We start from the raw sequence: 23,423 nt of genomic DNA on the forward strand, positions 1-23,423 counted from the left end.
ATAGATCGATGAGCTTGGTCTGATGAGTTAACTTAGATCAATGTGCTCAGTACGTTGAGTTTACTTAGATCGATTAGCTTGCTTTGTTGAGTTCACTTCCATCTATTAGCTTGGTATGATAAGTTTAGTAGATGGACTAGCTTGGTCTGAAGAGTTAACATAGATCGATGAGCTTCGCCTGATGAGTTTACTTAGATCGATGAGATTGGTCAGATGAGTTCATTCAGATCGATGAGCTTGGACTAATGAGTTTACTTAGATGGATGTGATTGGTCAGATGAGTTTAATTAGATCAAAGAGCTTGGTCTCATGAGTTTACTGAGATCGATGAGCTTGGTCTGATGAGTTAACTTAGATCAATGTGCTCAGTACGTTGAGTTTACTTAGATCGATAAGCTTGCTTTGTTGAGTTCACTTCCATCGATTAGCTTGGTATGATAAGTTTAGTAGATGGACTAGCTTGGTCTGAAGAGTTAACATAGATCGATGAGCTTGGTCTGATGAGTTAACTTAGATCAATGTGCTCAGTACGTGGAGTTTACTTAGATCGATTAGCTTGCTTTGTTGAGTTCACTTCCATCGATTAGCTTGGTATGATAAGTTTAGTAGATGGACTAGCTTGGTCTGAAGAGTTAACATAGATCGATGAGCTTGGTCTGATGAGTTTACTTAGATCGATTAGCTTGGTCTGATGAGTTTACTTAGATTGATGTNATACCTCCAGCACTCTGTTATTATAAAAGTCTAACCCCTAAGAAGTGACTTGTTTCTATGGAGTGTCTTGCTTCAGAAGGTCTTCTGAAGAAAAAGAGTTCCAAATTTTCTCACTTCTGTTTTACTTATGGAAAAACCTAGGCAGCAAGAGATTAAAGAGACTTTCCCAAGATCATACAGAGGAGGCTGGGAGTAAGGGCCCAGTCTTTGATTCCTGGTTGAGAACTTCTCCACTGCAGTTAGAAACCTGGGCCAGCAAATTGTCACTGTGATTTAATATAAGTCAGCTATATGAGGAAATCCAGATTTTTACTAGGACTTACAGATATAATTTATCCACACTGTAGCTTTAAAGACAGCCAAATTAGAATTCAGCCACAAATGAGAACACTGACTCTAAACCAAGTAGGGAAACTCTATTTCTACAAATAGGAAAGCCCCCAGAAATAATCAGACTCTGATTTAAAGATAGAAAACTCTAGTACACTTACATAAATATCTAGGACTAGGACACTTTGATTGATATATCACAACCTTTGTGGTTTAGGATTAAAAATGAATTCAAGGCAGCCTCCTCCTCAAGAAATGGTACCATCATCTTTGCAAATTACTCACACAACTCAAGACCAAAGTACAAAATACTATTATACAACCTAATTATGCAATTCATCATACATATTATTCTAGGGAGAAATTTCAATAAACTACTTAGAATAACCAAAGTAATAACACAACTCTGTAAATGAAAGACTATTTTTTCCCTTAATTTTTTGTATTTTTTTCCTAGCTGGCAAAACTTATATACCACAAAAGAAGAGATTCAGTTGGATGTAATTCTCTTCTTGATTTCAAGTCAGCTAAAAATTTCCTTCCAGAGATACAAACAAATTATAAACCGAAACACTGCTGTAGCCAATGCCCTTTTATACAGAACATCAGACAGCTTGTTTAAAACAAGCATCCTTAGAGAATACTATATATTTAACTACAAACTGATCCACGGGATGTCTTGAATGTGAATCATACTCACAAACTTAACATGCAATGTTTAAATTAAAATGTACAACAGACTCAAAAATGGAAATGGGCTGTGCCAAATTCTGTAATAGCTCTGTCTCAAAAGAATAACATGTTCAATTTAATATAAACAGATTATCCTCTGGAACTATCAAATATTTGAATTTGAAGGTTTCTGAACAGACTAACATTTAAATTACTTTTCTGCCAAAAGTTCATTATATAAACCTACTTTTGCACATAAGTTGTCAAACCAAAGAGGAGAGTTTTAAAATCTGAAATGTTCAAAAACAACAGAGTAACAAGAATTATCCAGGCCACTTTACCCATATGCTACAAAAAAGCATGTTGTTGTTATAAGGAGGATCAGACGGTATTTGCCAGGCAAATGCTTCTAAATAGTGTAATTCCCACTAATGCATATGACAAGACAGATGATTTGAAGGTTTAAAACCTGCCAATAACTTTTCCCATTAGTTATTACCATGTGTCTGGGAAGAAAAAAAAAAAACCACAAAAGAAAGAAATGAATGCAGCAACTTTAAGAACAGAACCTCCAGTTAGCGTACAGGACTACGCATAAATAGAAATAAATTTGATACATTTCTGTAGGGGACATGCCACTGAGTCGTAGGCTACTCATGACAAAGTTTGAGATAGGACTGCCAGGCAGTAAGGAACACAGCTCTCTCAAACAGGGGTTGGTTTGTTTGCTTTTGGTTAGCAAAGGCAAAATCCACCTCTTAATGTCCTATACCTGTGATTCTATACAAGAGTCACTGTATCTAAAATAACTATTCAATATAAAAGTAGCTATAAAAACAGCAAATATTGATTTTCTTTTTGTCCTTCATACTTTTTTAATTATGAAAGTGGAAATATTTTCTTGTTCTAGAACATGACATTAGAGATTTTCGAGGTAATTAATGTTTCTAGAAAAATATTTACAATGATACATTTCATTACATCTTATATTTAAACCCATCTGAAGTAGTAATAACAATATTAGCTCCCATTTATTGAATCCATACTAGTGTCAAGCACTGTGTAATCCTTCCAACAACTCTTTGTTGGAATAGCAATGACATCATTTTACAGATAAATCTGAGACTTTAGAGGTTAAATTAACACAGCTGGGTAGAGCCCAGATTCAAAACAGGGGTTGTCTGAATCTAAATCTTATTATAGTATACTCCTTTATATCCCAAGAACAAAATGTAAATAATATTACTAGAATACATCCTCAAAAGAAAATTTGAACAAAGATTTAAAAACCAAATAGATGTCAGATGCACCTGATCTATGAACAGCCAGCTATGTGAAAGACCACTACTGTCCCCTGTAAACATTACCCAGAAACAATCGTATCCTACCCACTCTCTGGAACATAAATTGGCAAAATAGAACAGAAACATCAGATGGTATGGAAAGAAAGACACAAAAATGATACAGTAAATAAATCTGACATAATACACACGGTAACATCAACTGCGAGTAGATGCCTTATAAACTAATTTACCTGAATTCCTTTAAATCCACATAGGAAATAGTTGTGCCAGAGAGGCTTGGTTTTGTCAATCTGAATGTTATTGGCACTAGTACTGAAGTCCCTGCAAAAACAAAAAGGCACCATTAATTTAAACCTGTAAGGTTTGAGCTACAAAATCAGTGACTAACTGCTGCCATCTTGTGCCAAGGCCGTGATACTGAAATCTCCTTTTCTGTTTACTTTGAGTATCTGTACTCCATTGCTACCTCAGAACAATAAACAATCCCAGCTACTAAAAGTTGAGAGGAAGTTGTAGTGGCCTTAATGAGTATACTACCTCCAACTGACACTTTTTATTTCCTGAAACAGAGTGGAACCAATGTATTTTAGCATAATCTACAACGATTTTCTCTTTCAGATTGGCTCTTGTTAAGCTTGTGTAAATCACATGAATGCTTATCCTCTGGGGCCTGCTGTTTGGGTGGACAAGGAAGGCCTTCCTGGAGGCTCAGAGAGGTTTAGTGATTTTCCAAAGACACACAGTCTGACTCCAGCTTTAGCATTTTACTCTATTGTCACATATAGAAGTTAAAATTTGTTGCCCACAGTAAACAAAAGGTCACAGAATTTGGAAGGAGATAAAGTTACGTCAGCAAATCCGCCAGATTCTGTTCCTAGCTAAGAGGAAATCTTAAAAGTCACAAAGAAAAGAAACCAGGAAGGGATGGGGGTGGGGGAGTAAAATTAGACAAAGAGGAGGAGGAAAGTTACATAGATTTAGGAAGCCAGATAAGCCACTTTAAGGAAAAAGCTAAAAAGTGCCAGCTCCTGCAGAATTAGAGGTATAGCTTACATCTATCATAGAAAAAAACCTGCTCTTGATTAGTTATTTATCTTCCCAGCATCCCTGTCTTGCTTCCCTGCCTAGCCTTTTCTTGAGGTTCAAAAATAGGCACTCATTTTTCTACCAAACCTCAATCTAGCATTATATTCATCATTGTAGGAATGGTTAAGTGAATTTGAGTAAATCAATATGACAAAATATCACGCACCCATTTTTAAACATTCACAAACAATGACACAAAAATGTGTTTGAGATCACATAAGCTTTTCTTTGAAGGATACAAAATGTACATAAGATATATTATCAACCATACAAAATGAATAGGAAAAAAATCTTATGCAGTGGTAAGTTCCACATGAAAGGAATTTCTTTATCTTGCACAGCCTAGTAGAACGCCTTATCAAAAATATTTGCTGAATGAATTAACATTATTACAAGCAAACTATCCAGTGAAAAAGAAGATATAATGTACAACTGTATGCCAAAATCTTTTCTTGTAATTAGCAAATCACATCATAATACATCATAAGTAGAGCTTATTTTAGGAATGCAAAACTGGTTCAACATTAGAAAATCCATCAGAGTAATTCACTTTTTTAAAAAAAACTGTTTTTCATTTTTTTTCTTTTATGACTTTTTTTTACTGAAACATAATTGATTGCACATATCTGAGGGCTACAATGTTAAATATCAATACCTATGTGTGATATGTGATGCTCAAATCAGGATAATTACTATATTTATCATTATACGATGTATTCATTTTTTGTGACCCGTTACCAATTTCTCCCTAACCCTTCCCTTCCCCTTTCCATCCTCTGGTGGCCTTGGTTCCATTCTCTCCTTTTGAAAGTTCAAGGAATTACCATGATTGTTGTATCTTTCTTTCATTTATTTATTTGTTTGTTTGTTTTTTTAGCTCCCATTTATGAGTGAGGACATTCAGTGTTTCTTTTTCTGTGAGTGGTTTATTTAATGTAACATAGTTTTCTCTAAGTTCATCCATGTTGCTGCAAATGGTAGAATTTCATTCTTTTTATGGCAGGGTAATATTCCATTGTGTATATATACCACATTTTCCTTATCCAGTCATCTGTTGATAGACATTTACGTTGGTTCCAACTCTTAGCTATTATAAATAGAGCTGCGATAAACATGGGAGTGCAGGTATCTCAACATGATGATTTCCATTCCTTTGGGTATACACCCAGCAGAAATACCTATTTAGCTCCTTTGCGCCCATTTTTTAATCAGGTTACTTGGTTTTTTTACTGTTGTTTGAATTCCTTGTATATTCTGGATATTAATGCCTTGTTGGATGCATAGTTTGCAAATATTTTCTCCTATTCCATAGGTTGTCTTTTAGCTCTGTTATTCTTTCTTTTGCTGTGCAGAAGCTTTTTAGTTTGATATAATCCCATTTGTTTATTTTCTTTTTCTTGCCTGTCCTTTTGGGGTCTTGTTCATAAAGTCCTTGTCCAGTCCTACTACCTGAAGTGTTTCCTCTATGTTTTCTTTCAGGAGTTTTTATAGTTTCAGTTCTTATATTTAAAGTCTTTAATCCATTTTGAGTTGATTTTGAAAAACGGTGAGAGGTACAGGTCTACTTTCATTCTTCTACATATGGATATCTAGTTTTCCCAGCACCATTTATTGAAGAGGCAGTCCTTTCCCCAATGTATGCTCCTGTTGCCTTTGTCAAACATCAATTGGCTGTAAGTATATGGGTTGATGTCTGGGTTCTCTATTCTGTTTCATTGTTCCAAGTGTCTATTTTTATATCAGTGCCATACTGCTTTGGTTAGTACAGTTTTGTAGTATAATTTGAAGTCAGGTAATATTATGCCTCTGGTTTTATTTTTTTTCTTCAGGATTGCTTTGGCTATTCAGGGTCTTTTGTTCTTCCATATAAATGTTAGGATTGCTAAAAAAAATACTGATTTTCAATACTGAATAGACATTTAATAAAATTCAATACCTATTAATGAATTTTTAAAAAATCTTAGTGAAGTAAGAATTCTTTTTAAATCTCCTTAACTTGAAAAAAGTATATGTACTAGAAACTTACATCTATTTTGCACCAGACTTTCCATTTTACACTGATGCTAGAGCACTGAAAAAAGACAGCAGTTCCTTAAGTCACAGACATTACAATCTACCAGAGGATACAGGTAAGTAAACAGATAATGGTAGAACAGCATGGTGAGATGCAATGACAAGAGAATTAGAGGGTGTCATAGTAACATAGAAAAGATACTAGACCTGATTGTGCTGAAGATAGTTACCTCAACAGATTTATCAACAGATGATAAATACCTTCTGGGCAAGGACAGAGATATTTTCATCTTTGTATCACTCCATATCTAAGACAATATCTAGAACATGTTAAATCTTTGGCAAATGTTTCTTAAATGAATAACAAATGAACAAAATGAGCAAATATTAAATAGTGACCTTAGATTCTTTTAAATGTCAAGAACAAAATTTCAATAAATTAAATGATTTGTTGTAAATTTAACATCTCATAAAGAGTTCATTCGGGTACAAACACAACACCATACATAAACACACACACACACACACACAATTAGCAATCCTAAATACTCACAGATACAAGGGATTTGTATTGGCCAAGTGGAGAGTGTGTGTTTTCACAGGTTCCACAGCTATTAATATATCTTGTTCTACAGCCATAGGAAGAACAGAATATCCACAGTAATCTATATGCTCTCCTAGAAAAAGAAAGCATTTTTTATTATTGCTAGCATATGAAAAAAAAGAACCTGAAGTAAACTGACATGCTGCAAAAACTAACTACGAGCCAGGTTTTAACAGAAAATAAAAATAATATGGGCAGAGAGTTATTCAGTATTCTTTTCCTGCAGACATTTGAGCTAGAAACTTCAGCTAGCCATAAATATATTAATTATTAGTTTCTGTTAATTTTTGGAGTCCTTTAAATCTTAGGGTCTTTAGGGGCTGGCCAGTTAGCTTAGCTGGTTAGAGTGTGGTGCTGGTTAACACCAAGGTCCAGGGCTCAATCCCGGTACTGGCTAGCCATTAAAAACAAAAACAAATAAACAAAAAAAAAAAAACTTTAGTTTTTTATTCCACTTTCTAATTCATAGTGATCATTTTCAAATATTTATGTTATGTGACTACTTATATGAGCATCAAATATGGCAAAAAAAGATATGAAAACTGTTATATTTTCAATATTTCAACAGAAATTATAATGCTTTTAACAAATTCATTCATCCCAAGCACTAATTTTGTATCCTTTGACCAACATCTCTCCAACCACCTCCCCCGCAACCCAACCACCCTGGCCATTGGTAACCACCATTCTACTCTCTGCTTGAGATCAACTTTTTTAAAGTCCATATATGAGTGAGATCACATGGTATTTGTCTTTCTGTGCCTGGCTTATCTTACTTAACATAATGTCTTCCAGGTTCATTCATGTTGTCACAAATGACAGGATATTCTTCTTTTTTATGGCTGAATTGTATTCCTTGTGTGCATATACCACATTTTCTTTATCAATTTATATACTGATGGTCACTTAAGTTGATTACATATATTGGCTATTGTGAGTAATGCTACAATGAATATGGGAGTTCAGATATCTCTTTGATATTCTGGTTTCATTTCCTTTGGATATATACCCAGTAGTGGGATCACTGGCTCATACGGTAGTTCTATTTTTAATTTTGTTAACGAACTTCCATACTGTTTTCTATAAAGGCTGCACAAATTGACATTGACACCAACAATGTGCAAAAGCTACCTTTTCTCCACATCCTCATCAACACTTGTTATGTTTTGTCTTTTTGTTAATAGCCATTATGACAAGTGTGAAGTGATAGCTCATCATGATTTTAACTTGCATTTCCCTGATGATTAGTTATGTTGAGCATTTTTTTCACATACCTGTCGGTCATTTGTATGCATTCTTTTAAAAAATGTCTATTCAGGTCCTTTGCCCATTTTTTTTTNCTGGGCCAGCAAATTGTCACTGTGATTTAATATAAGTCAGCTATATGAGGAAATCCAGATTTTTACTAGGACTTACAGATATAATTTATCCACACTGTAGCTTTAAAGACAGCCAAATTAGAATTCAGCCACAAATGAGAACACTGACTCTAAACCAAGTAGGGAAACTCTATTTCTACAAATAGGAAAGCCCCCAGAAATAATCAGACTCTGATTTAAAGATAGAAAACTCTAGTACACTTACATAAATATCTAGGACTAGGACACTTTGATTGATATATCACAACCTTTGTGGTTTAGGATTAAAAATGAATTCAAGGCAGCCTCCTCCTCAAGAAATGGTACCATCATCTTTGCAAATTACTCACACAACTCAAGACCAAAGTACAAAATACTATTATACAACCTAATTATGCAATTCATCATACATATTATTCTAGGGAGAAATTTCAATAAACTACTTAGAATAACCAAAGTAATAACACAACTCTGTAAATGAAAGACTATTTTTTCCCTTAATTTTTTGTATTTTTTTCCTAGCTGGCAAAACTTATATACCACAAAAGAAGAGATTCAGTTGGATGTAATTCTCTTCTTGATTTCAAGTCAGCTAAAAATTTCCTTCCAGAGATACAAACAAATTATAAACCGAAACACTGCTGTAGCCAATGCCCTTTTATACAGAACATCAGACAGCTTGTTTAAAACAAGCATCCTTAGAGAATACTATATATTTAACTACAAACTGATCCACGGGATGTCTTGAATGTGAATCATACTCACAAACTTAACATGCAATGTTTAAATTAAAATGTACAACAGACTCAAAAATGGAAATGGGCTGTGCCAAATTCTGTAATAGCTCTGTCTCAAAAGAATAACATGTTCAATTTAATATAAACAGATTATCCTCTGGAACTATCAAATATTTGAATTTGAAGGTTTCTGAACAGACTAACATTTAAATTACTTTTCTGCCAAAAGTTCATTATATAAACCTACTTTTGCACATAAGTTGTCAAACCAAAGAGGAGAGTTTTAAAATCTGAAATGTTCAAAAACAACAGAGTAACAAGAATTATCCAGGCCACTTTACCCATATGCTACAAAAAAGCATGTTGTTGTTATAAGGAGGATCAGACGGTATTTGCCAGGCAAATGCTTCTAAATAGTGTAATTCCCACTAATGCATATGACAAGACAGATGATTTGAAGGTTTAAAACCTGCCAATAACTTTTCCCATTAGTTATTACCATGTGTCTGGGAAGAAAAAAAAAAAACCACAAAAGAAAGAAATGAATGCAGCAACTTTAAGAACAGAACCTCCAGTTAGCGTACAGGACTACGCATAAATAGAAATAAATTTGATACATTTCTGTAGGGGACATGCCACTGAGTCGTAGGCTACTCATGACAAAGTTTGAGATAGGACTGCCAGGCAGTAAGGAACACAGCTCTCTCAAACAGGGGTTGGTTTGTTTGCTTTTGGTTAGCAAAGGCAAAATCCACCTCTTAATGTCCTATACCTGTGATTCTATACAAGAGTCACTGTATCTAAAATAACTATTCAATATAAAAGTAGCTATAAAAACAGCAAATATTGATTTTCTTTTTGTCCTTCAGACTTTTTTAATTATGAGAGAAAGTGGAAATATTTTCTTGTTCTAGAACATGACATTAGAGATTTTCGAGGTAATTAATGTTACTTTTTTAATTATGAAAGTGGAAATATTTTCTTGTTCTAGAACATGACATTAGAGATTTTCGAGGTAATTAATGTTTCTAGAAAAATATTTACAATGATACATTTCATTACATCTTATATTTAAACCCATCTGAAGTAGTAATAACAATATTAGCTCCCATTTATTGAATCCATACTAGTGTCAAGCACTGTGTAATCCTTCCAACAACTCTTTGTTGGAATAGCAATGACATCATTTTACAGATAAATCTGAGACTTTAGAGGTTAAATTAACACAGCTGGGTAGAGCCCAGATTCAAAACAGGGGTTGTCTGAATCTAAATCTTATTATAGTATACTCCTTTATATCCCAAGAACAAAATGTAAATAATATTACTAGAATACATCCTCAAAAGAAAATTTGAACAAAGATTTAAAAACCAAATAGATGTCAGATGCACCTGATCTATGAACAGCCAGCTATGTGAAAGACCACTACTGTCCCCTGTAAACATTACCCAGAAACAATCGTATCCTACCCACTCTCTGGAACATAAATTGGCAAAATAGAACAGAAACATCAGATGGTATGGAAAGAAAGACACAAAAATGATACAGTAAATAAATCTGACATAATACACACGGTAACATCAACTGCGAGTAGATGCCTTATAAACTAATTTACCTGAATTCCTTTAAATCCACATAGGAAATAGTTGTGCCAGAGAGGACAAAAATGATACAGTAAATAAATCTGACATAATACATACGGTAACATCAACTGCGAGTGGATTCCTTATAAACTAATTTACCTGAATTCCTTTAAATCCACATAGGAAATAGTTGTGCCAGAGAGGCTTGGTTTTGTCAATCTGAATGTTATTGGCACTAGTACTGAAGTCCCTGCAAAAACAAAAAGGCACCATTAATTTAAACCTGTAAGGTTTGAGCTACAAAATCAGTGACTAACTGCTGCCATCTTGTGCCAAGGCCGTGATACTGAAATCTCCTTTTCTGTTTACTTTGAGTATCTGTACTCCATTGCTACCTCAGAACAATAAACAATCCCAGCTACTAAAAGTTGAGAGGAAGTTGTAGTGGCCTTAATGAGTATACTACCTCCAACTGACACTTTTTATTTCCTGAAACAGAGTGGAACCAATGTATTTTAGCATAATCTACAACGATTTTCTCTTTCAGATTGGCTCTTGTTAAGCTTGTGTAAATCACATGAATGCTTATCCTCTGGGGCCTGCTGTTTGGGTGGACAAGGAAGGCCTTCCTGGAGGCTCAGAGAGGTTTAGTGATTTTCCAAAGACACACAGTCTGACTCCAGCTTTAGCATTTTACTCTATTGTCACATATAGAAGTTAAAATTTGTTGCCCACAGTAAACAAAAGGTCACAGAATTTGGAAGGAGATAAAGTTACGTCAGCAAATCCGCCAGATTCTGTTCCTAGCTAAGAGGAAATCTTAAAAGTCACAAAGAAAAGAAACCAGGAAGGGATGGGGGTGGGGGAGTAAAATTAGACAAAGAGGAGGAGGAAAGTTACATAGATTTAGGAAGCCAGATAAGCCACTTTAAGGAAAAAGCTAAAAAGTGCCAGCTCCTGCAGAATTAGAGGTATAGCTTACATCTATCATAGAAAAAAACCTGCTCTTGATTAGTTATTTATCTTCCCAGCATCCCTGTCTTGCTTCCCTGCCTAGCCTTTTCTTGAGGTTCAAAAATAGGCACTCATTTTTCTACCAAACCTCAATCTAGCATTATATTCATCATTGTAGGAATGGTTAAGTGAATTTGAGTAAATCAATATGACAAAATATCACGCACCCATTTTTAAACATTCACAAACAATGACACAAAAATGTGTTTGAGATCACATAAGCTTTTCTTTGAAGGATACAAAATGTACATAAGATATATTATCAACCATACAAAATGAATAGGAAAAAAATCTTATGCAGTGGTAAGTTCCACATGAAAGGAATTTCTTTATCTTGCACAGCCTAGTAGAACGCCTTATCAAAAATATTTGCTGAATGAATTAACATTATTACAAGCAAACTATCCAGTGAAAAAGAAGATATAATGTACAACTGTATGCCAAAATCTTTTCTTGTAATTAGCAAATCACATCATAATACATCATAAGTAGAGCTTATTTTAGGAATGCAAAACTGGTTCAACATTAGAAAATCCATCAGAGTAATTCACTTTTTTAAAAAAAACTGTTTTTCATTTTTTTTCTTTTATGACTTTTTTTTACTGAAACATAATTGATTGCACATATCTGAGGGCTACAATGTTAAATATCAATACCTATGTGTGATATGTGATGCTCAAATCAGGATAATTACTATATTTATCATTATACGATGTATTCATTTTTTGTGACCCGTTACCAATTTCTCCCTAACCCTTCCCTTCCCCTTTCCATCCTCTGGTGGCCTTGGTTCCATTCTCTCCTTTTGAAAGTTCAAGGAATTACCATGATTGTTGTATCTTTCTTTCATTTATTTATTTGTTTGTTTGTTTTTTTAGCTCCCATTTATGAGTGAGGACATTCAGTGTTTCTTTTTCTGTGAGTGGTTTATTTAATGTAACATAGTTTTCTCTAAGTTCATCCATGTTGCTGCAAATGGTAGAATTTCATTCTTTTTATGGCAGGGTAATATTCCATTGTGTATATATACCACATTTTCCTTATCCAGTCATCTGTTGATAGACATTTACGTTGGTTCCAACTCTTAGCTATTATAAATAGAGCTGCGATAAACATGGGAGTGCAGGTATCTCAACATGATGATTTCCATTCCTTTGGGTATACACCCAGCAGAAATACCTATTTAGCTCCTTTGCCCATTTTTTAATCAGGTTACTTGGTTTTTTTACTGTTGTTTGAATTCCTTGTATATTCTGGATATTAATGCCTTGTTGGATGCATAGTTTGCAAATATTTTCTCCTATTCCATAGGTTGTCTTTTAGCTCTGTTATTCTTTCTTTTGCTGTGCAGAAGCTTTTTAGTTTGATATAATCCCATTTGTTTATTTTCTTTTTCTTGCCTGTCCTTTTGGGGTCTTGTTCATAAAGTCCTTGTCCAGTCCTACTACCTGAAGTGTTTCCTCTATGTTTTCTTTCAGGAGTTTTTATAGTTTCAGTTCTTATATTTAAAGTCTTTAATCCATTTTGAGTTGATTTTGAAAAACGGTGAGAGGTACAGGTCTACTTTCATTCTTCTACATATGGATATCTAGTTTTCCCAGCACCATTTATTGAAGAGGCAGTCCTTTCCCCAATGTATGCTCCTGTTGCCTTTGTCAAACATCAATTGGCTGTAAGTATATGGGTTGATGTCTGGGTTCTCTATTCTGTTTCATTGTTCCAAGTGTCTATTTTTATATCAGTGCCATACTGCTTTGGTTAGTACAGTTTTGTAGTATAATTTGAAGTCAGGTAATATTATGCCTCTGGTTTTATTTTTTTTCTTCAGGATTGCTTTGGCTATTCAGGGTCTTTTGTTCTTCCATATAAATGTTAGGATTGCTAAAAAAAATACTGATTTTCAATACTGAATAGACATTTAATAAAATTCAATACCTATTAATGAATTTTTAAAAAATCTTAGTGAAGTAAGAATTCTTTTTAAATCTCCTTAACTTGAAAAAAGTATATGTACTAGAAACTTACATCTATTTTGCACCAGACTTTCCATTTTACACTGATGCTAGAGCACTGAAAAAAGACAGCAGTTCCTTAAGTCACAGACATTACAATCTACCAGAGGTTATGTTATGTGACTACTTATATGAGCATCAAATATGGCAAAAAAAGATATGAAAACTGTTATATTTTCAATATTTCAACAGAAATTATAATGCTTTTAACAAATTCATTCATCCCAAGCACTAATTTTGTATCCTTTGACCAACATCTCTCCAACCACCTCCCCCGCAACCCAACCACCCTGGCCATTGGTAACCACCATTCTACTCTCTGCTTGAGATCAACTTTTTTAAAGTCCATATATGAGTGAGATCACATGGTATTTGTCTTTCTGTGCCTGGCTTATCTTACTTAACATAATGTCTTCCAGGTTCATTCATGTTGTCACAAATGACAGGATATTCTTCTTTTTTATGGCTGAATTGTATTCCTTGTGTGCATATACCACATTTTCTTTATCAATTTATATACTGATGGTCACTTAAGTTGATTACATATATTGGCTATTGTGAGTAATGCTACAATGAATATGGGAGTTCAGATATCTCTTTGATATTCTGGTTTCATTTCCTTTGGATATATACCCAGTAGTGGGATCACTGGCTCATACGGTAGTTCTATTTTTAATTTTGTTAACGAACTTCCATACTGTTTTCTATAAAGGCTGCACAAATTGACATTGACACCAACAATGTGCAAAAGCTACCTTTTCTCCACATCCTCATCAACACTTGTTATGTTTTGTCTTTTTGTTAATAGCCATTATGACAAGTGTGAAGTGATAGCTCATCATGATTTTAACTTGCATTTCCCTGATGATTAGTTATGTTGAGCATTTTTTTCACATACCTGTCGGTCATTTGTATGCATTCTTTTAAAAAATGTCTATTCAGGTCCTTTGCCCATTTTTTTTTTTTAATTTTATTTTGTCAATATACAATGTGGTTGATTATTATGACCCATCACCGAAACCTCCCTCCCTCCTCCCTCTCCCCCCTCCCACCCAAGAATGTCCTTTCCGTTTGCTTGTTGTAACACCTTCAAAGAAATTGTAGTTGTTATATCTTCTTCCCCCCACATTTTTTTTTTTTGTGTGTGTGTGTGTGAATTTATTTATGTCCTTTGCCCATTTTTAATCAGGTTGTTTTCTTGTCATTAAATTGTCTGAGTTCCTTATATATTTTGGATATTAACCCCTAACCAGATATATAGTTTGTGAATATTTTCTCCCATTCTGTAGGTTGTCTCTTCACTTTGCTGGTTGTGTCCTTTTCTGTGCAGAAGCTTTTTAGTTTGATGTAATCCCACTTGTCTATTTTTGCTTTTGTTGCCTGGGCTCTTGGAGTCATATCCAAAAAGTCACTGTCCAGATCAATGTCATGAAGCTTTTACCCTATGTTTTCTTCTAGCAGTTTTATAGTTTTGAGTCTTACATTTAAGTTTTTAATACATTTGTGCTATAACAACAAGGTCAAGGACTCAGATCACCATACTAAAAAACCACCAAAAAAAAAAAAAAACTTGTTTCAGTCTTTAATACATTTTGAGTTGTATGTTTTCAAATAAGTTGTCTTGAATTCACAGTCTTTCTTCTGCTTGATCAATTCTGCTGCTGATGTTCTCTATTGCATTTTTCATTTTATTCATTGTATTTTTCAGGTCCAAAATTTCTGGGGGGGGGATTTATTATTATTATTTCAACCTCTCTATTAAATTTCTCATCCTTGTCACATTGTTTTCTTCATTTCACTGAATTGATTCTCTGTATTTTCTTAAGGTTTGGTGAGCTTCCTTAAAACAGCTATTTTGAATTCTTTATCAAGCAGTTCTTCAATCTCCATTTCTTTAGGGTCAATCATGACACCTTATTTTGTCCATTTGGTGATATCATGTTTCCCTAATTGTTCTTGATCCTTGTGGTCATACATCAATGTCTGTACATTTAAAAAAAAAACTAGGTACTTATTTCAGTCTTCACAGACTGGCTTTGTCTGGAAATGCCCTGTGGCAAGTATTGTGCTGAGGCATGTCAGAAGCCTGGGGCAGCCAAAGCTAGTGCAGTGCTTCCAGCAGCCTGGAGCCTGCTTCAGCAGGCACAGCACTGAGGCAGACCAGAAGCTGGGACATACATGTCTGGTGCAGTGCTGGGGCTTCCCTGAAGCCAGGGGCCATTGAGGCCAGCCTGCTGCTGAGAAAGGTCCAGTACTCAAGGCTGCTGATGTAAACCCTGCGATGGTACAGGCCAGAGATTGAGTTAGCCATGATGTCTAGGGCTGTATTGTCCCACCTAGAACTTGGGGCAGGTCTAGATGCTTAGTCCATGGGTACTGACTTGGAAAATGGGGCTGTATGGGTCTTCACAATGCTTGGTTTTATTGGGCCTAACTTTGGAGCCTAAGACAAAGTCCTGTGCTCACTTACTTTCCTTTCCTCCAAGCAAATGGTCTCTCTCCAAGCTATGCTGCCTGGGGTTGAGAGAGGAATAACAAAAGTAATGTAAAATTGCCCTTCTTATCTTCTTCAATGTGTCTTTTCTTATTATTGTGCTACGACCAGGTACTGTGAACTCTCATCTGGTTTCCTTAGATCTTGTGAAGGTATTTTTGTGTATGGGTAGTCCTTCAAATTGATGTTTCTGCTGAGGGATGACCACTGAAGAATCCTACATTACCATCTTGTTCCAACCCTCTCACTTTAATTAATTTAAATTAAAATAGTCACATGTGGCTAGTAGCTACTATAACAGACAGTACAGACATATACAATTCATATCCTCAGCCAAAGCAAAAGTTCTCCCTTGCACCTTCAGAGAAGGGACAGTGATATCATGGGCAATATTCTCAGTAATATCTCCACAATAGCTTCTACAATGGGTCTCATACTTAAATCTAAATAACAACAAGGTGCAACTTGGTGAAAACATCTCTTTGTTTGAAGTACATATATTTCTGGAATCAAGCTTGATCCAGAAAAAATATAGAAGCTAGCAACATGGGTTCTACATATCCTCAAAATGATATTCCATAAATAGCATTTGTCTCAACAAAGCTTTTACTGAAAATTCAAGTAGTAACAATCTTGCTGATCAGAAGTACAAACAAATACTTACAAGTTCAATATCCTTCTGTAGAAAATAAGCAACATATTAAGTCCCATTAAAGGGGGTACATCCTTTGTTCTACTTCTCCCTTCCCCCCCAAAAAAAAAAACTCACCAAAGACAATAAAATGATAAAATGAATAAAGCTGTTTTCACTTAATGTTTCCTTTTAATCAAATTACTGGCTATAATAGTGAAAAACTGGAAAGAATTTTATACAATAAAAAATTGTTAGGCAGGGCTGGCCCGTGGCTCACTCGGGAGAGTGTGGTGCTGATAACACCAAGGCCATGGGTTCAGATCCCATATAGGGATGGCTGGTTGTTCACTGGGTGAGCATGGTGCTGACAACACCAAGTCAAGGGTTAAGATTCCTTTACCAGTCATCTTTAAAAAAAAAAAAAAAATTGTTAGGCAAATTATAAAATATAAACTCAGTAAGCTATTATAAAGTCATTGAAATAATAACTATTAACACTATGGAAACATGAGAATATTTATGTTATATTAAATAAAAAAACAATAAAAATGGCATATAATCTAATTACACCTATATCAATTATTATATATGTGAACATGGACAGAAATATGACAGATTAGGGCCAGCCCGGTGGCACACTGCTACAGTGCACCGCTTGGGAAGCGCGCCGGCGCTCTCGCCGAGGGTTCGGATCCCACATACAGACCGGCCACTCACTGGCTGAGCAAGGGTCGGGGGCAACACCAAGGGTTGCGATCCCGTTGCCGGTCCCGGTCCGGTACGGGCGCGACACTGAGGGTTGCGATCCGTTGCCGGTCATGAAAAAAGACAAAAAGGAAAAAAAAAAAAGAAATATGACAGATTAAAAGGCTGTTATTTCCTACTAAAAGGTAGTAAAACTCAACGTATTCAAAGATGAAACAAACAAAAAAAAACAAATACATCTAGAATACCAGCAAAACCTGACTATACTTTGAAAAGCAAGGAATCGTAAGGTTTCCCAGTGTTCCTCAAACCTAGTAAGTAAATGTAGCACCACCAAAATTACTTCCCATAGTCTAAAATTTTCCCCTGCAGCATAGAAATATATTCTTATCTTCCACGAAAATTACACTAACAACTGGGTTTCAACAAATTTACAGATTCAAAAAACAAATGTACAAAAGTAACATTAGTAACATGGGTTGGGAAAAATGAAAGTAAAGTGTGGTTCCTTATGCAAAAGCATATCTTAAAATTAGTAAGTATATGTGAAATATTCTATTTTTGGAAAAATTTTGAAAGAAATGTTGTGAAAGTTGGTGGTGCCCAAATGGAGTCACTTACATGAAACTCACAACATGCAGTTGGAGGAGGCCATGAAGAAAAAGCCCTCATGTACACATGCCTATAACAGGACTTATCACAAGACATTCCTGCGTGTAGATCAGCAACAGAACTTACTGCAAGAATTTCCTCAATATTGTGGTATTTGAGATATGCTGCCTGCACAAGGACACTTACCTAGTAACAGCTGTCTCTACTGATGAATAATGCCAAATCCTGCAATGAGCTTGTGACCCTACAAACTTTGTTTCAATGCAGCTAATGTAGGCTTCTTCTCTTTGTCTTTAAAAGTTTCTACTTTGTCCCACCTCTCCTGAATATGCCTATGATCTGTCATAGCTTACATATCCCAGATTACAATCCTCTGCTATTCCCAAATAAAGTCATTTGTTTTGGAGAGCATGTCTCTGAGTCTTTTTAGGTTGACAATGTAATAACCAAAATTTGCATCTTACCAAAGGAAAGAGAAAAAAATTAAGAGAAGGAACTTTTGAAATACCTATTATGTTGACTCTTCCTGGTGCTCGAACATAAAACTTGGGAAGAGATCCAAACTTAGAGGTAAACATTTCCTTTAGCTTCAGCAATCTGAAATTAAGAGTAGAATGTTTCAGGTTATCATATTTAAAAAAAAAAAATCCATAAGAGGGCTGGCCTGTTAGCTCAGTTGGTTAGAGTGTGGTGTTATAACACCAAGGTCAAGGATTTGGATCCCCATACCAGCCAGCTGCCAAAAAAATTAAAATTAAAAATCCATAAAATATGCATGCACACACACACACACACACACACACACACACACACACAGATCATATGTCAGCCACCATTAGTTATTCCTAAAAAAAAAAAAACTTCTATGGACATATTTCCTTGAAAATCCCAGGACAAACAGTATCATGAACTCCTAAATGGCACAAGAGTATACCTAAGCACACTGAAGAATTAAAAAGTTAAGATTGATGCACCCAACAAAAAAGCTATTTTCTTCAATTAAAAAGAATGTATCTTTCTGGGGCTTCCAATCAAGATGGCAGAATAGATGGTCCCCAGCATCACTCTCTCCCACAAATCAACCAATTTACAACTATTAAAAAGCAATGGCAGCCAAGCTGGGGCCACTAGAGCTTAGGGGAACAGGAGAGACCTACGGAGTTTATGAAGGCAGGAGAAGCCACAGTGAGAGAAACAAAGGATCGCTCCCACCATTTCAAGCCCCAGCTGCCTCACGGCTGGAGCTGGTGAATGCACAGAGCAAGAGCTGGCAAAAGCTGCAGCTGTGCCCTTCGTATGAAGTTGCTTGGAGGTGGCAGGGGAGAAGAGGGCCTTGGTGACCCTCAGGCCAGCAAGACCATTAACAGGGTTCCTGTGGACCCACATAGGAGTAAGGAGCCACAACAACTGAAAAAAGGAGCCACTCAGAGGCTGGTGAGTCATCTCAAGGGACCGGAGCACGGCCCATCCCATGGGAAATGTTTGGAGTGCGGGCAGTGAGCCCACTAGGGGAATATTAGGGCACAGCATGGACAGCTGATCTGCCCTCCAATCAACACAGGATCACTCAGTGGAGACTGGTCAGGAATACGGATCTGCAGGGGGAGCAGTTTGCTGAAAAGACTCAGGCCCAGACCAGAGCTTCCACACAACCCAGGTGTTCTGGATCTCATGAGACCAAGAATTGCCTACAAGGTCAACCATTAAAACCTGAGCTGCATAAAAAGCCTTCCCCAGGGAATCAGCAAAAAAGCAGCAATTTAGCTCAACCACAGGGCTCAAGTGCTGGTCCCACAAGAAGTTCCCCCATATTAGAAGGAAGCAAAGGACAACAAATTAACTCCAAAGCAGAGTTTAAGTGGTGGAAACAGCAAGTAATCCAACACAGAACTGATAGAAAAAACAAAATACCCACGAACCAGAGCCAAAGTTTGACATTACCTTGTAAAGGTCTCACATCACCAAAGAACACCTATAAAACGTAGAAGGACCAGAAGCCTCCTGGGCTCCCAAGCCAGGAACGGGGAGGGCCAGGGGGCCTCAGCCATGCCCCCCCAGACCTACAACCAGCCCAGCAATAATCAGGTGGTCATCTCGGCCTCGAGATAACTCGTGGCCTCAGCCACACCCTACACCCACCACCAGCCCAGGGACAACCACCTAGCCACACAGGAAGCACCCCAGGCTACCAAGCTGGGGCAAGAGGAGCCATGGGCCTCAGCCATGCCCAACACCCACAACCAGCCCAGCAATGACCACCAAACTACTGCTGGAAGCCCCCTGGTCTCCAGAGCTGGGGAGATGGGGAACCAAGGGCTTCAGCCATACCCCCTGATATCTGCATCCAGCCCAGCAATGACCAAGCTATCACTGGAAGCCCCCTGGTCTCCCCTGCAGGAATGAGGGGGGTGCCACAGGCCTCAACCACATTCCCCCTCCTTCTTCCTTCTCCCACCCTATTTCTTTCCCCCTACCCCCCTACCCCTGTCCTCCTCACTCCCAACTGCTCTGCAACAATATCTTAGAATGTAAAAAAATAATACAAACAAATAAACTTTAAAAAAAATGAATGTAACTTTCTGTATAATTTTTCAATGATATTCAGGGAAGAATCTCTTCATACTAAAAGAAGCTAAAGCTGCTGTATCAAAGTATAATAAGCTGGGTGGCTTCAAACAACAGAAATTGATTTTCTCACAGCAGCCTAGATGTCTGAAATCAGGGGTCAGGAAGGCTTTGGGCCTCTGAAAGCTGTAGAGAAAAATCCTTCCTTTCCTCTTTCTACCTTCTGGTGGTGGCAGTCAATCCTTGGCATTCCTTAGCTTGTGCCTGCATCACTCCAATCTCTGCCCCTGTCATCACATGGCATTCTCCTGGTGTGTCTCTGCCTGTGTCTGTTTTTCCTTCTTACAGGAATACCAGTCATATTGGATTAGGCCCACCTAATTGAGTATGACCTCATCTTAATTTGATTACATCTCCAAAGAGGCTAGTCCAAATAAGGTCACATTCTGAGGTTCCAAGTGAACATGAATTTGGAGGGTATACTATTCAACCCATTACAGGTAGTCAAATAAAAAACAGACTGGATATCAAGAGACCACAGTTCTAATTCTAATGGGGCCTCTAATTCAATATCAAAGTTTGACAAATCATTTTCCCTTGGCCTATCGCCTCTAAAATTAGAGAATGTGAACTAGATAATTCTCATAGGTCTGTTCCAGATCCAAAATTCTTATAATAGAGCTATACTGTCAAATCATCTCAAGTCAATTCTGTGAATAGCTCCCACATCATACTGAGTCTGAGTAATAACACCAGGATGGTATAATTTTATCAAAGCCTACTAAATTCAAGAGATCAATTAATTAATTGGCTTTAGGAATTAATTAGTTGCAAGAAGCAGAAATACACACACAAAGCTCAAGAAAAAAAGAAAATTTATTATAATGATAGAAAGATATGTTTAATATTGTTGAAAGTTATTCAAGCTGGCCTCCTGGTAACTGGATAGTCATCAGAAACTCTATATTGATGTACTTGGCTCTCATCTCTTCTTGCCTCATTCTCCCATCCCCCCAAAGACACCATCACCACTTCTCTTTGTTCAGTACTCTTTGCATTCCATCTGCCTCTGTGAGCCTCTTCATTTCTGCTCCTCCATACCTTCAGTTTTCATGACACTGTGGCGTTGACTCTACACGACTTTAACAGCTCCAGTGACCTATACTATCTGATTACTTCTCGGTATCCTTTAGTCCAAATTCTCAAAAGATGGAATGTGTTTGACAAAGTTTAGGTCCTGTATCCATCCTGGTCAATCAGTTGTAGCCAAAATGGTGAGGTCATTTAATATAAACAAGGTTACCTGTTTTAGTTACAAATTTGATCATGTGGGACTACTCCAGCAGAGGCTGTGGATGACAACAAAAGTTCTCCACAGGGACACAATAGCTGATATCTCTAGTATATCATTCAAAAATACATTTACTGGATTACCAAGTAGATGTAGACAATGCTGATTGCCTAAATCTGAGTCTCCCTATAAATCCTCAAAAAACAATTAGAACAATAAGAACAAATAAAACTATACAGAAACCATACCTTCAGTATAACTAGAAGATAAAGCCAAATCTTGAAATTACCCATAAGTCAAAAAAAAAAAGAGAGAAAGAAAAAGACTACAGTGAGTTACTGGAAAAAAAATTGAGTGAAACAAAGCCAAATCTTGAAATTACCCATAAGTCAAAAAAAAAAAAGAGAGAAAGAAAAAGACTACAGTGAGTTACTGGAAAAAAAATTGAGTGAAAGAGAAAAGAAGAGCCAGCAAAACTAACATTAATCTAAAACCATCACCACAAAGAAAAAGTCCACCTGCTATTATTTGAATGTGTCCCCCAAAAGTTGATGTGTTAGAAACAATCCCCAGTGCAACACTGTTGTCAGGCAGGACATTTCAGAGAGGATTAGGTCATGAGGGCTCTGCCTTCATGAATGGAGATTAATGCCATTACTGCAGGAGTGGGTTAGTTATCTCAGGAGTGGGTTCATGATAAAAATGATGAGTTCAGCCCCTCCCTCTCTTGCTCTCTGTCTCATGTGCTCTTGCCCTCTCACCTTCCACCATGGGATGACCCTCACCAGATGGCAGCAACACACTCTTGGATTTCCCAGCCTCCTAAAACATGAGCCAAATAAACTACTATCTTTATAAATTACCTAGTCTGTGGTAATCTGTTTCAGCAGCAAAAACTGAACTAAGACACCACCCATTAAATAATGGGAAGTGTGGGGAAGAAAAGATAAAAGTAAAATAAGCTCATTGATTATGAAATAGGCAATGGGTAAGGCTTCTGGTCAAGATGGTGGAAAAGATGATCCCCAGCATCACTCTCTCCCACAAATCAACCAATTCACAACTATTAAAAAGCAATGACAGCCAAGCTGGAGCTGCCAGAGCTCAGGGGAAGAGGAGGAAAGACTTACAGAGTGCATGAAGGTGGGAGAAGCCATGAGAGAAAGAAAAACTACTCCAACCGTTTTGTGCCACAGCTGCTTTAAGGCTGGAGCTGCTGAACTCAAGGAGCAGGAGCTGGCAAAAAGCCTCAGCTGTGCCCTTCAGATGAAGTTGCTTGGAGGCAGCAGGGGAGAAGAGGGCCTTGGTGGCCCCCAGGCCAGCAGTACCACCAACAGGGTTCCTGTGGACCCACATAGGACCAAGGAGCCACAACAACTGAAAAAAAGGAGCAACTCAGAGGCCAGTGAGTCATCACAAGAGACTGGAGCATGGCCCGTTCCATGGGAAGTGTTTGGAGCGCAGGCGGTGGGGAAGATGGGCCTGCCTAGGGGATGCTGGGGCACAGCAAGGACAGCTGATCTGCCCCCAATCAGTGCAGGACCACTCAGAGGCGACTGGGCAGGAATATAAAATTGCAAGGGATGCAGTTTGATAAAAAGACTCAGGTCCAGACCAGTGTTTCTGTATAACCGAGGTGCATCAGATTTCACCAGATGCAGAAGTACCTATAAAGTCAACTATTAAAACCTGAAC

The 23,423-nt window shown here is 36.9% G+C and overlaps 1 protein-coding gene across 4 annotated transcripts in view; it reads right to left on the reverse strand.

Moving 5' to 3' along the window:
• GALK2 (galactokinase 2) overlaps positions 1-23,423 on the reverse strand; it is a 151,548-nt gene that overhangs the window by 97,798 nt on the left and 30,327 nt on the right. For all 4 annotated transcript variants that reach the window (XM_008570432.1, XM_008570433.1, XM_008570434.1 and 1 more), the window contains exons 2-4: positions 18,381-18,469; positions 6,673-6,796; positions 3,251-3,341 (exon numbers count right to left, since the gene is read on the reverse strand). In XM_008570432.1, coding sequence (XP_008568654.1) covers positions 3,251-3,341; positions 6,673-6,796; positions 18,381-18,469 — 304 coding nt within the window. The remainder of the gene's footprint in view (positions 1-3,250; positions 3,342-6,672; positions 6,797-18,380; positions 18,470-23,423) is intronic.

The sequence above is a fragment of the Galeopterus variegatus genome, unplaced genomic scaffold (genome assembly GCF_000696425.1).
Source record: "Galeopterus variegatus unplaced genomic scaffold, G_variegatus-3.0.2 Scaffold602, whole genome shotgun sequence".
NCBI classification, from domain to species: Eukaryota; Metazoa; Chordata; class Mammalia; order Dermoptera; family Cynocephalidae; genus Galeopterus; species Galeopterus variegatus.